The sequence below is a fragment of the Emys orbicularis genome, chromosome 3, assembly GCF_028017835.1.
Source record: "Emys orbicularis isolate rEmyOrb1 chromosome 3, rEmyOrb1.hap1, whole genome shotgun sequence".
Taxonomy (NCBI): domain Eukaryota; kingdom Metazoa; phylum Chordata; order Testudines; family Emydidae; genus Emys; species Emys orbicularis.
The window spans coordinates 5313026-5325490 of NC_088685.1; the positions used below are offsets into that span (position 1 = coordinate 5313026).

At 50.6% G+C, this 12465-nt stretch overlaps 1 protein-coding gene across 1 annotated transcript in view; it reads left to right on the top strand.

Annotated features, from left to right (window-relative positions):
- Window positions 1-7288, top strand: part of LOC135876780 (nuclear GTPase SLIP-GC-like) — a 64861-nt gene extending 57573 nt beyond the window's left edge. Inside the window, exons 17-18 of the mRNA XM_065402118.1 lie at window positions 4177-4267; window positions 7230-7288. Of these exons, the coding sequence (XP_065258190.1) occupies window positions 4177-4267; window positions 7230-7288 (150 nt within the window). The remainder of the gene's footprint in view (window positions 1-4176; window positions 4268-7229) is intronic.
- The last annotated feature ends 5177 nt before the right edge of the window (window positions 7289-12465 follow it).

The window sequence follows — 12465 nt, forward strand, 5'->3', positions numbered from 1 at the left end:
AGTTCCAGAGGTTGACTGTGCGTTGTGTGAAAAAAATACTTCCTTTTGTTTGTTTTTAAGCCTGCTGTCTATTAATTTCATTTGGTGACCCCTAGTTCTTGTGTTATGAGAAGGAGTAAACATCTCTTCCTTATTTACTTTCTTCACACCAGTCATGATTTTATAGACCTCTATCATATCTCCCCTTAATCGTCTCTTTTCCAAGCTGAAAAGTCCCAGTTTTATTAATCTCTCCTCATATGGCAGCTGTTTCATACCCTAATAATTTTTGTTGCCCTTTTCCAATTCCAATATATCTTTTTTGAGATGGGGTGACCACATCTGCATGCAATATTCAAAATGTGGGCGTGCCATGCAAGTTAAAGAAGTATGGGCTGGATGAATGGACTGTAAGGTGGATAGAAAGCTGGCTAGATCGTTGGGCTCAACGGGTAGTGATCAATGGCTCCATGTCTAGTTGGCAGCCGGTTTCAAGCGGAGTGCCCCAAGGGTCGGTCCTGGGGCCGGTTTTGTTTAATATCTTTATTAATGATCTGCAGGATGGTGTGGACTGCACTCTCAGCAAGTTTGCAGATGACACTAAACTGGGAGGCGTGGTAGATACACTAGAGGTAGGGATCGGATACAGAGGGACCTAGACAAATTAGAGGATTGGGCCAAAAAAAACCTGATGAGGTTCAACAAGGACAAGTGCAGAGTCCTGCACTTAGGACGGAAGAATCCCATGCACTGCTACAGACTAGGGACCGAATGGCTAGGTAGCAGTTCTGCAGAAAAGGACCTAGGGGTCACAGTGGACGAGAAGCTGGATATGAGTCAACAGTGTGCTCTTGTTGCCAAGAAGGCTAACGGCATTTTGGGCTGTATAAGTAGGGGCATTGCCAGCAGATCGAGGAACGTGATCGTTCCCCTTTATTCGACATTGGTGAGGCCTCATCTGGAGTACTGTGTCCAGTTTTGGGCCCCACACTACAAGAAGGATGTGGAAAAATTGGAAAGAGTCCAGCGGAGGGCAACAAAAATGATTAGGGGTCTGGAGCACATGACTTATGAGGAGAGGCTGAGGGAACTGGGATTGTTTAGTCTCCAGAAGAGAAGAATGAGGGGGGATTTGATAGCTGCTTTCAACTACCTGAGGGGGGGTTCCAGAGAGGATGGAGCTCGGCTGTTCTCAGTGGTGGCAGATGACAGAACAAGGAGCAATGGTCTCAAGTTGCAGTGGGGGAGGTCTAGGTTGGATATTAGGAAACACTATTTCACTAGGAGGGTGGTGAAGCACTGGAATGCATTACCTAGGGAGGTGGTGGAGTCTCCTTCCTTGGAGGTTTTTAAGGCCCGGCTTGACAAAGCCCTGGCTGGATGATTTAGTTGGGGTTGGAGCTGCTTTGAGCAGGGGGTTCGACTAGATGACCTCCTGAGGTCCCTTCCAACCCTGATATTCTATGATTCTATAGAGGCAATATGATATTTTCTGTGTTATTATCTATCCCTTTCTTAATGATTCCCAACATTCTGGTCGCTTTTTTGACTGTCGCTGCACATTGAGTGAATGTATTCAGAGGAGTATCCACAATGACTCCAAGATCTCTTTCTTGAGTGGTAACAGCTAATTTAGACTACATTATTTATACGTATAGTTGGAATTTATTTTGTCCAATGTGCATTACTTTGCATTTATCAATACTGAAGTTAATCTGCCATTTTATTGCCCAGTCACCCAGTTTTGTGAGATCCTTTTATAGCTCTTTGCAGTCTGCTTGGGACTTAACTATCCTGAGTAGTTTTGTATTGTCTGCAAATTTTGCCACCTCACTGTTTACCCCTTTTTCCGGATCATTTATGAATATGTTGAATTGGACTGGGCCCAGTACAGACCCCTGGGGACACCACTGTTTACCTCTCTCCATTCTGAAAACTGACCATTTATTCCTACCCTTTGTTTCCTATCTTTTAACCAGTTACCGATCCATGAGAGAACCTTCCCTCTTATCCCATGACAGCATACTTTGCTTAAGAGCCTTTGGTGAGAGACCTTGTCAAAGGCTTTCTGAAAGTACATTATATCCACTCGGTCCCCCTTGTCCACATTCGTTGACCCCCTCAAAGAATTCTAGTAGATTGATGAGGCATGATTTCCCTTTACAAAGACCATGTTGACTTTTTCCCAACAAATTATGTTCATCTATATGTCTGACAATTTTGTTCTTTACTATAGTTTGTCCAGTACTGAAGTCAGGCCTACTGGTCTGTAATTGCCGGGATGACCTCTGGAGCCCTTTTTAAAAATTGGAGTCAGATTAGCTATCCTCCGGACATTTGGTACAGAAGCTGAAGGTTACAAACTACAGTTAGTAGTTCTGCAATTTCACATTTGAGTTCCTTCAGAACTCTTGGGTGAATACCATCTGGTCCTGATGACTTATTTATGTTTAGTTTATCAATTTGTTCCAAAACCTCCTCTAATTGATACCTCAATCTGGGACAGTTCCTCAGATTTGTCACCTAAAAAGAATGGCTCAGGTTTGGGAATCTCCCTCACATCCTCAGCCGTGAAGACCAATGACAAGAATTAATTTAGTTCCTTCACAATGGCCTCATCATCCTTGAGTGCTCCTTTAGCATCTCAATCATTCAGTGGCCCCACTGGTTGTTTTGCAGGCTTTCTGCTTATGATGTACGGTACTTAAAAAACATTTTGCTATTACTTTTTGAGTCTTTGGCTAGTTGCCTAATATTTATTGAACACTATTGCCTTTTCTGAATTATTATTGATAATTTTATCTTTTCTATCTGTCAATAGTCCAATTCCATACATCCATTCAATAATGGACAATAATGAAGAATGCCATTATTGGGATTCTTTGTTCCTAATATATTGTAAAAACTTTTAATTTTCCTTAACTCTGCTGACCATAGAATTCTCTTGTTATTCTTTTGCTTCTCTTATCAATTTTCTACAATTCCTAGTTCTGTTTTATATTCATTTTTATAAACTTCCCCATATATATATATATTGTGACAGACCCAGACCAGTGGGGTACAGGAGTCTGGTAGAGGGCAAATATACTGGTCACTGGATGAGTAGTTTTCTGTTCCCTGAGTGACCAGAGCAGGGGCTGCACTAGAGTAATCAGGAACCTGCTAGAACCAGTTAAGGCAGGCAGGCTAATTAGGAAACCTGGAGCCAATTAAGAAGAAGCTGCTAGAATCAATTAAGGCAGGCTAATCGGGGCACCTGGGTTTTAAAAGGAGCTCACTTCAGTTTGTGGTGTGAGTGTCAGGAGCTGGGAGCAAGAGGTGCAAGGAGCTGAGAGTGTGCTGCTGGAGGACTGAGGAGTACAAGTGTTATCAGACACCAGGAGGAAGGTCCTGTGGTGAGAATAAGGAAGGTGTTTGGAGGTGGCCATGGGGAAATAGCCCAGGGAGTTGTAGCTGTCATGCAGCTGTTACAGGAGGCACTATAAACAGCTGCAGTCCACAGGGCCCTGGGCTGGAACCCGGAGTAGAGGGTGGGCCTGGGTTCCCCCCAAACCTCCCAATTGACCTGGACTGTGGGTTCTTCCAGAGGGGAAGGTCTCTGGGCTGTTCCCCAACCCACATGGTGAATCTCTGAGGCAAGAAAATCCGCCAATAAGCGCAGGACCCACCAAGATAGAGGAGGAACTTTGTCACGATATATAGATATTGAGTTTCATGCAGTTCACTGTGTTCGGCTTTCTCAGATGAAACCTTAATAGATGGTTCTACTCTGAAAAGTGACTGTAAAAATGGCATCGTGAGCATCATTTGTACTGTCACTCCAAATGAAATGTTCGCTGTTTACAAGCCACCTGTCAGTTCTGTAAATTCCCCTTGGAATCCGAGGGTCAAGCTGGGCTCTTTCCTTCCTGCCTGTCATAACCAGCAATAAAAGCTCTGCAGGGCAAACAAGGTTCATAGTTACACCTGTGCAGCCCCACAACCTTCACATGATGCCCTAGGTGGTACTTGCATGACTGGTTGGTGACATTGCACAGAAGTGGTTGATTGTGATTAGAACATCACAGACTATTCAGCTGGTGCTGCACCAGATGGTGCAGACTCCGTCTCCTTGTCCCCTAGATGAGCTGACTGTTAGGACTGAGTTGCTGTGAGGTCACTTCCATGCTCACGTGCTGTGCAATGTGTTTGCTGCAGGACTCTGTCGTGACAAAGCTGCAGACGGACACTTCCACCATGCTCAAACTCGCCTTGTCTCACCGGGAAGAACTCACCGAGAGGCTACCAGGTAAAACTCTGAAATCTCCTCCTAGGTATGGGCATGGCTGGAGTCAGAACCCTCTCTGCCCTGATGGTATGAAATGCTACAACAAGAGGCATGTTCGCCCATGTACAGGCTGCCCTACAGGGGGCAGTGGCTGAACCAGGCCCTGACATGACATTTGAGTGTGAACTGGCCTGTGTGTATGGGGAGAAGTCCACTGCCTTAGTACGTGGAGGCGCAGTGTGGGGAGAAGCAGGAACGACCTCCCAGGAAGGGCTGGATGGCTCAGTGGGGCTGGAACACCGCTACTCCACCCTCCCTCCTTAAAAAGGGGTCTAATGCAGAAGGTCCCTGTGAGGGCAGGAGCTGCATTTTATGCAGATCCAGTGGCCCCAGTCAAGGGCATCAGAGCCTTCCCAAGTAGGGAGGAGTGCTGGGGGGCCCCTGCCCCTCCCCTTCCCCCCAATGTCCCACCCCCCACAACCCCTCCTTTTCCCCCAGAGACCCTGCTCCCCAGCCAAGCCGGAAGATGGAGCGAGGCCTGGGGGCTGAAAGCAGTCCCCTGCCTGTGTCCCCACACCCCGAGTCCCCCACCCAGGGCAGGTGGAGGGTCCGTGGCTCCCCACAGCTGCCCATGGCACAAGTCTTACCATGGCCGGGCTGCGGCTCCGAGCCCTCCCCCCGCTGGCCAGAGCTGGGTCAGGGACAGAACCATGGGCAGCTGTCGCGGATGCTCCACCTCCACCTGCCCTGCGCTGGGCGGGGAGCCCAGGGGGCGGGAACACAGGCCAGGGGCTGCTCTCACCCCACACCCCAGGCAGGTCGAGGGTCTGCCATGGGTCCCACAACTGCCCGGGCTCCCCAACCGGGCTCCACGTTAGCCTGGCCATGGCATGGGGCCTTGGAGGGAAGAGGAGGGTGTCAAGGCTGAATCCCCACTCTGGCACTTCGAGTGCAGAAGGTGGGAGCCCGCAAGGATTTTAAAAATTAATATTGGCCACTCCAGGCTTGTTTTACACTGCCAAGTTTACAGCTTTTCTCTGACCTTGGCTTGGTAAACGCTGCCACCACCCAAATGCAACCCGCCCCCCCTTTGAACCCAGGAAGCAGCACTTGGGAATTCCTCCCTGTGGGGTACCCTCAAGCCCTCCGGGGAAGAGCTGAGAAAGAAAATAAAGGAAATTAGCTGTTGCCCCCAGCTAATCAAATAGCATAGGCACAAACCTGTTAGTACACCAAAAATCCAATCCTGTTCTTAACAAAGGTAAATTTTATTAAAAACTAAAAGGAAGAAAATACATCCAGAACTTAGGCTTTTGCTAGATTTTAAAAGAGCAATTCCAAAAATCAAGCACCCAAACTAGCTTTCTTGGGGGTTCAGCTTAAAGGTTACAAGCAAACAAAAGCATCAGGGGTTAGCACAGAGGAGATCCACAAGCCAAAATAAGAAATAAACCTGACTGTGTCTAACTAAACATTCCCTATCCAAATAATTGCTTGTAGGTCTGGAAGATGAATTTTCATACCTGGTTCAAGCCTTGCACAGCATTCCTGCTTATAGCATTGCTGCTCCATGTCTCCTTCTCCGGAGAACAACAGACAAAGGGGACGTTTTTTTCCCATTTTAAAAAGTTTTAGCCTCCCATTGGCTCTTTTGGTCAGGTGCCCACTCCTTTTCCTTTATCTGGGGAACTTTGTTAACCCTTTACAGGTAAAGCAAGCACAGAACAGCCACCAAGAGGGACTTTATAGCTAGCTGGCTGGCTGGGTGTTCATAAAAGGGAGCTACCCCTCCACCCCCTTTCATTTACTGCAGGGGGCGGGGTCCGCCCCAGTGAAAAGTGCATGGGCCTGGCCTGGCCACTTTCGAAAAGTGGGAGGGCTATGGCCCCCCCAGCCCCAATACCTGCCTCATACAACAGTCATGGAGGGGCTGCAGATGGAGCAGGGAGAGTTGTATGGCCACCTTATACCCTGGCCCACCCAACCTGGGGGCTCCACACATACAGCCTAGATACTCAGAGCAATTTCTATTGACTTGAGTGGCTGTGGGATAAACAACTTACCCAAGGGCTCACAGAGATGCTGATAGAGCCGGGAATCAAACCCACATTTCCTGAGTGCTAGGGCAGTGCCTTAACCACAAGGCCATCTGCTCTGTTGCTGGTTTTACTGCATACTTCTGTGTGGCCTTGGGTAAATTACTGAATTGCTCTGTTTCCCCATCTGTAAAATGGGAATAATGAGACTTTACCCACCTTTCCAAAGTACTTTGAGCTCTATGGATGAAAAGCCCTAGGTGGGTGCTAAGTACGATTAACTCAAGAGTAAATAGATTAATAAGAGTGGAGGTTGTCTACACAGGCATATGGCCCATCTGCAACTGCTATTGGCAAATATCCCCAATGGCTGGCAATGGGACACTAGAGGGGGAGGGCTCTGAGTCACTACAGAGAATTCTTTCCCAAGTGTCTGGCTCATGGGTCTTGCCCACATGCTCAGGGACTAACTGATTGCTGTATTTGGGGTCAGGAAGGGATTTCCCCCCAGGTCAGATTGGCAGAGATCCTGGGGGGGTTCACCTTCCTCTGCAGCACAGGTCTCTTGCTGGTTTAAACAAGAGTAAAATGGTGGATTCTCTGTAACTTGAAGTCTTTAAACCATGATTTGAGGACGTCAGTAACTCAACCAGAGGTTGTGGGTCTATCACAGGAGTGGGTGGGTAAGGTTCTGTAGCCTGCGATGTGCAGGAGGTCAGACTAGGTGATCATGATGGTCCCTTCTGGCCTTAAATTCTGAGTGTATGAGGTATTAAAGCCCCGATGCAGCCAAGCACTTCAATACATACAATGGTAACCCTTGTTTTCCTTCGTTTGTGTGGGAGATTAGAACACTTTCCTTGCTACATAATAAAGGGAAATGGACAATTCTTGTTCAAAAGAAAGAAAACGAACCATGTTTTAATCCGCTGTTCTTTTTTTTGCAGACCTACAGGATGAATACCAAGAAATTGAACAGATTCACAAAACGCTGCAAAGAAAGTGACGTTCTTAAAAAGAGACATCAGAAATTCTCTGTCACAAAATCTGTGTTTTAATGAGCTTGTTAGAGACTTTTCTCTCTAATTGTGTGTGGTGTTAATTGAGCTATTTCAATGACTTATTTTCTCTTGTTTAATAGTTTGTAAATTTGGAATTTAAATCACATTTTATTGTAATTAATTAGAGCATGAAATATAGGTTAAATGTCCCATCATGGAATGCTGAGAGAGTAAAGATACACTCTCATTTCATGAATTTGCAATGCATTGTAATAGCAGCTTGTAGGGGATAACCATGTTTTTATACTCATCTTAGTCAAAAAACTTTGTTCATAGATTTTAATTCCAAAATACAGAATAGGCAAAAAGCCCCGCTTGCTAATGGTGGAATCAATTGTGTACATGTCAAATGCAGACTTGGATATGTTATAGCAACAGAACTAAAACTGCTGAGGAAATTATTATTTTTTCTGCAATTTTTTAAAAATTTCAGGGTTTGGGGGGGGGGAGGAAATCTGCAAACTTTGTTAGTTGCTTAAAAAAGTCAGCTTTTTTCTGTGTTTTCATGAAAACCAAAAAGGTTCCATGAAATGGACTTTATTTGCTAAAATTTCTGTTTCATCAAGAAAATGTTTTGATTGAAAAGTTTCTACCGGCTCTTCTGCTGTCCTGTCCCCTGAAAGGTGCAGGGGGTTCTGTGCCAAAGCCTCACTTTCAGGTTACTTTCAGTTTTGCAGCCAGCGCAATAAAAGCTAGCACAGCAGACATCACCTCCCTCTGTCTGAGTCTGTCTGTCTGACTGGCTCCAGAAATAGAACATTTGATGACATGGAATTTATATCCCACGATAGGATTGCCAACTTTGTAATACACCTCTACCCCGCTATAACGCGACCCAATATAACACGGGTTCGCATATAGCACGGTAGCAGCGGGGCTCCGGCGGCGCTTTAAATCACCGCTGGAGCCCTGCTGCTGCTACTCCAGGGCTGCGGCAGCGAGGCTCCACCGGCAATTTGAAGGGGCTGCGGCTCCCCGCGGCCGGAGCCCTGGGCTCTTTAAATCACCGCTGAAGCCATGCCACCCCTACCCCGATATAATGGCGTTTCACCTATAACACGGTAGGGATTTTTGGCTCCCCACGACCTTGTTATATCGGGGTAGAGGTGTATTTAAAAACTGGACACTCCAGTAGGAGTGCCGGAACCTCCCCTGTCCTGCCTCTTCCCCCTGAGGTCCTGCCCCGGCCCCGAGGCCCCACCGCTGCCAGGCCTCCTTCCCCAAGGCTCTGCCCCTGTTCGCTCCTATTTCCCCCTCCCCTGTCACTTGCTGCTCTTCCACTCCCCCAGGTCAGGAGGGACTCTCATCTGCAAAGCCGGGATTGGGAGCTGCAGCCGCCTGATACAGGTAGGAGGTGGCCCCGGCTGAGTAGGGGCTGGAGCGGGTGATGATCCGGTACCTCCCCCACCCACAGTAACCGGACATTGGGGGTCTGATCAGTAGATCTGACCGGATACTGTCAGGTCCTCTTTTCGACTGGACAGGGCACCTGGCCATCCTATCCCACGAGGGTCCAGTGCTCCCATTGCCTGACCGAGAAGATGAACAAGTAAGCAGCAAATAATGCTATAAAAAGGGGATTCACGGATTCGGGGTCATTTGCAGCTGATCCTGCCCACGACGTCGCCTAGCAGCTGTTCTCACCCTCTCTGTCTCGGCAGGAGGGGTTCTGGCTGGCATGCCAGAAGACCCACCTCCAAGCCAGATCCTAGCGGGAGTGGATCTCCAGTACTTCATCCAGCAGTTTAAAAAGTCTGGCTTCAGGTAAAAGCAAAACTAAAGAGCGAAGCAAGAGTCTGGTGCTGGAGGTAACGTCGGCTCTGCCTGGGATATTCCCAGAGACGTTGTTACAAGGCCTTCGGCTGTTTCATTTGCAAACAAACCACTCCCCCCGCCCCTGCATGGGGCTCTTGAGACTCTCCCCACTGCTTGGAGGCAGGCGTGCGGTGCTGGTGCCCATGTGGAGCCTAAGATGAGCCACCATAGAAAGTCCAGCTAAGAGGGTTGGGGGGTCTGCCCTGGGATCGCAAGGAAATACCAACTCAGCCAAAATCTTGGCCTCTGGTTCAGCTGCACCTCCCCAAGGAATGCAGCAGCCGAGAACTTCTCGGGGATCCCAGTAACGATTTAAGTCCCTCCCCCTTTCTCTCTCTGTCTCGCCCTTAGGAGACCATTGAACTGGTACCGGAACATGCGAGCCAACTGGCTGTGGAGCCTGTCTGCAAAAGACAGGAAGGTGAGAGCGGCTCCTGTCACTCGGCAGCTGTCTCTGGGCTCGGATCTCAGAGCAGGGGCAGGAGCTAGGTTAGGGTTCTCCAACCCGAACCCTGGGCCACTCGCAGATGAGGGAACGTGCCGAGAGCAGCCCGCGGTGCCTTCGTTCCCTGGAGCAGAATGAACAGTCGCTTGGGAACAGGCGCTAGGCTCATCTGTCTGTCCTCCCCTAGGCTTGCGGGCGCGTCGTGATCCGGCATCTGGAATGTCTGTTCTCTGCCAGAGGCAACATGTTGGCAAAGGGCAGGGTGCCCTTCGTGGTACCCCCATGTGGGAGCCTGGCCTGGGGACCCTGTGGGGCTGTGGGTTGTCCCACAGTTGGGATTGACACACACCCACTCAGTACATCCCAGGGAGTGAACTGGCAACTGGTCCCTTCTCAGCCTCTAGTAACATTGTGCCTATTCCCCCAGGGCCTCCTTTCCATGCAAGAGAGGAAAAGTTTCCGGAGGGCGGGAGTATGGGGCTGTGGAGGGCTGAAATCCCTGTCACCCGGAGTCAACCACCCTCTGCTGGCCAGGGGCGGGGCGGGGCGGGGTGATCTAATAGGTCTACCTCAGCTCTGTCTTCCGTGGTAGAACGGCACCATTGGAAGGTTCCGGACTTAGGGCCAGTTTTGCAAGGGTATTGTGCAGCCTGCTTTAGGTACCTAAATCCCTTTAAGAGTCTGCCTGCCCACCCCAGCAGGATTTGAACACGGTTCCACAACTTGCTTTCAGTGGTTGCCAAACTGCCCTGCCGCGCTACCCGGTGTTGTCCTGCCCCTTCTTGCTTTCCCTTATTCTCCACGCTGGAACGCGGGGTCAGCGCGGCTGTGCTCGGAAGAACAGGAATCGGCACTCATGCCGCCCTCTGCCTCCGGAGATCTCAAACTGCGTTACAGAGCTGGGGAAACTGAGGCACGGAGCAGTGAGGTGGCATGACCAAGGTCACACTGCAGGCCAGTGGGCTGGACAGCAGTTCTGTGCTCTAACCACTGAACCATGCTGCCTTCGCAAGAGGTCAGCACCACGCCCCAAAGGGCATTGAGCGGTTAACCAACTGGCTGGAGCAATGAATGCGATGCTCAGACGTGCGTTGGCTCTGTGACCTCGCTTCACTTTCAGTCTCAGCGAATATAAACGAGAACTCTTGGCGCGGTGGGTGGCCTCCAGCCTAGGGCACTTCCTCCGCTACAGCTGAGCAGGGGGATTGATTGGCTGGGCCGTGATTGATATCAGACAGTGGTCACGTTGCAGCCGCTCTCTCTTGCCCCCAGGGCAGCGTGTGATGGGCATGTCCCTCTGGGGCTCTGGTCTCGCTTGCACTGTCCCTGCCCTACTCTCTTTGGGTCAGCGGCTACCCTGGGGAATTCAGAGAAGAGGGACAGAGAAGGCTCATTAGATCCCATCTACTCCATCCGTCCAGCTGTTTTCTCGGGGCTGGTTGACGCAGGAGGTCAGACTGGTTGGTCAGCCTGGGCTCAGATCTAGGAATGATCGTTTGGGGCCAGTGCAGAATTGCTCTCTACAGTCTGTTCGCTGGTGCTCTGGCTGGGACGGCCACAGTACTCGGACAGGCATAAATTGTCCTAACTGGGGCAGGTTGAAAGGGCTCCTCTCTAGTGCCCTTGTACCTCCGGATGGGCGAGCGTCCCCGAGTGATTTCCCGACCAGAAGAGCAGAAACGCCTGCCGAGGTCGCAAAACGTTGGGGCTTCAGCCTGTAGCTCTCCATCGTGGGCGGTGGGTATCGAAGGTCGGGCTGTGGCCCCAGCCACGCTCCCCCTCTCACCTGAAGCCAGTGAGGGCTCAGCTCCAGCTGGCGGCCCAGAGCTCGGGGCTTCGACCAGCCAGTAGCCTGGGGGTCGGGCCGGGGCTGGGGTCAGGCCGGGGCTCGGTCTGGCCCAGGGGTCGGGGCGGGTGGGCCGGGGCTCCTCCATCCGCAGGGGTGGGGGCGGTTGGGGCTCTGGTAGGCGGGAGGCGGGGCCTCGGGCAGAAGGGGTGGGGCTGGGGGACTAGCCTCCCCGAAGGGGGGATCTCGCGCCGCCCATGCTCTCCATACACTGGATAAACGGGTTGAAATTCAAGTGTGGTTATCTGCCAAGAAGCAATTGCAACAAGCCCTGGGGCTCCCCGTCTGCAGGGGTGTCATGTGCACTGTTGTGCGTGGCCTTTGGGCAGCGCATCATCACCTGGTGGGGTGTCTATGCAGCCCCCCACCCCCACCCCGCTCCCATGAATTCTACGTGAGTCTGCTCCACTCCGCACCGATGGGAACGGCTAGTGATCGCTACCCCGCTGGGCAAGGAGACTGTTTACAGAGCGGATTTGATCTGGGGGCGTCTCATTTCCTAGCCCTGTCTTTATCCCCCTGCAGATCCTGGTCCCGGCTTTGATGGTTACTGCCGGGAAGGACTTTGTTCTCCATCCTAATCTGAGTAAAGGCATGGAGGAGTGGGTAAGTGATCAGCATTATCCACCCTGATAAGACGCTGCCCGATGGCGTCCCGGTTACCCGGCGGCCAGGGATATCCAGTGTCATTGGGCTGACGTTGGTTCCCTCGGACTCCATCCCAACTGAATGCATCCCTTGTAAGTGGCTCGTGCTTCACATGTGAAGCAACTGTGGGGAGTTCCCAGTAGCAGAAGGGCCTCGAACCAGCCGCCTTGACTAACGAGCTACATAAATCCCACAAGCTGTGCCTGCCGAGAAGGGCGATCAAACCTCATGCTTCAGGCCACGTGCAGGAGTCAGGGCGAAATGCTCTTCTAGCCAGGTGTAACACCACACGCCTGGGCTGGGGAATTGTCCTTCCTCTCAAGGGTCAGGAATTGTCCAGAGCTGGGTTCATGGTGCCAGGCTCGATG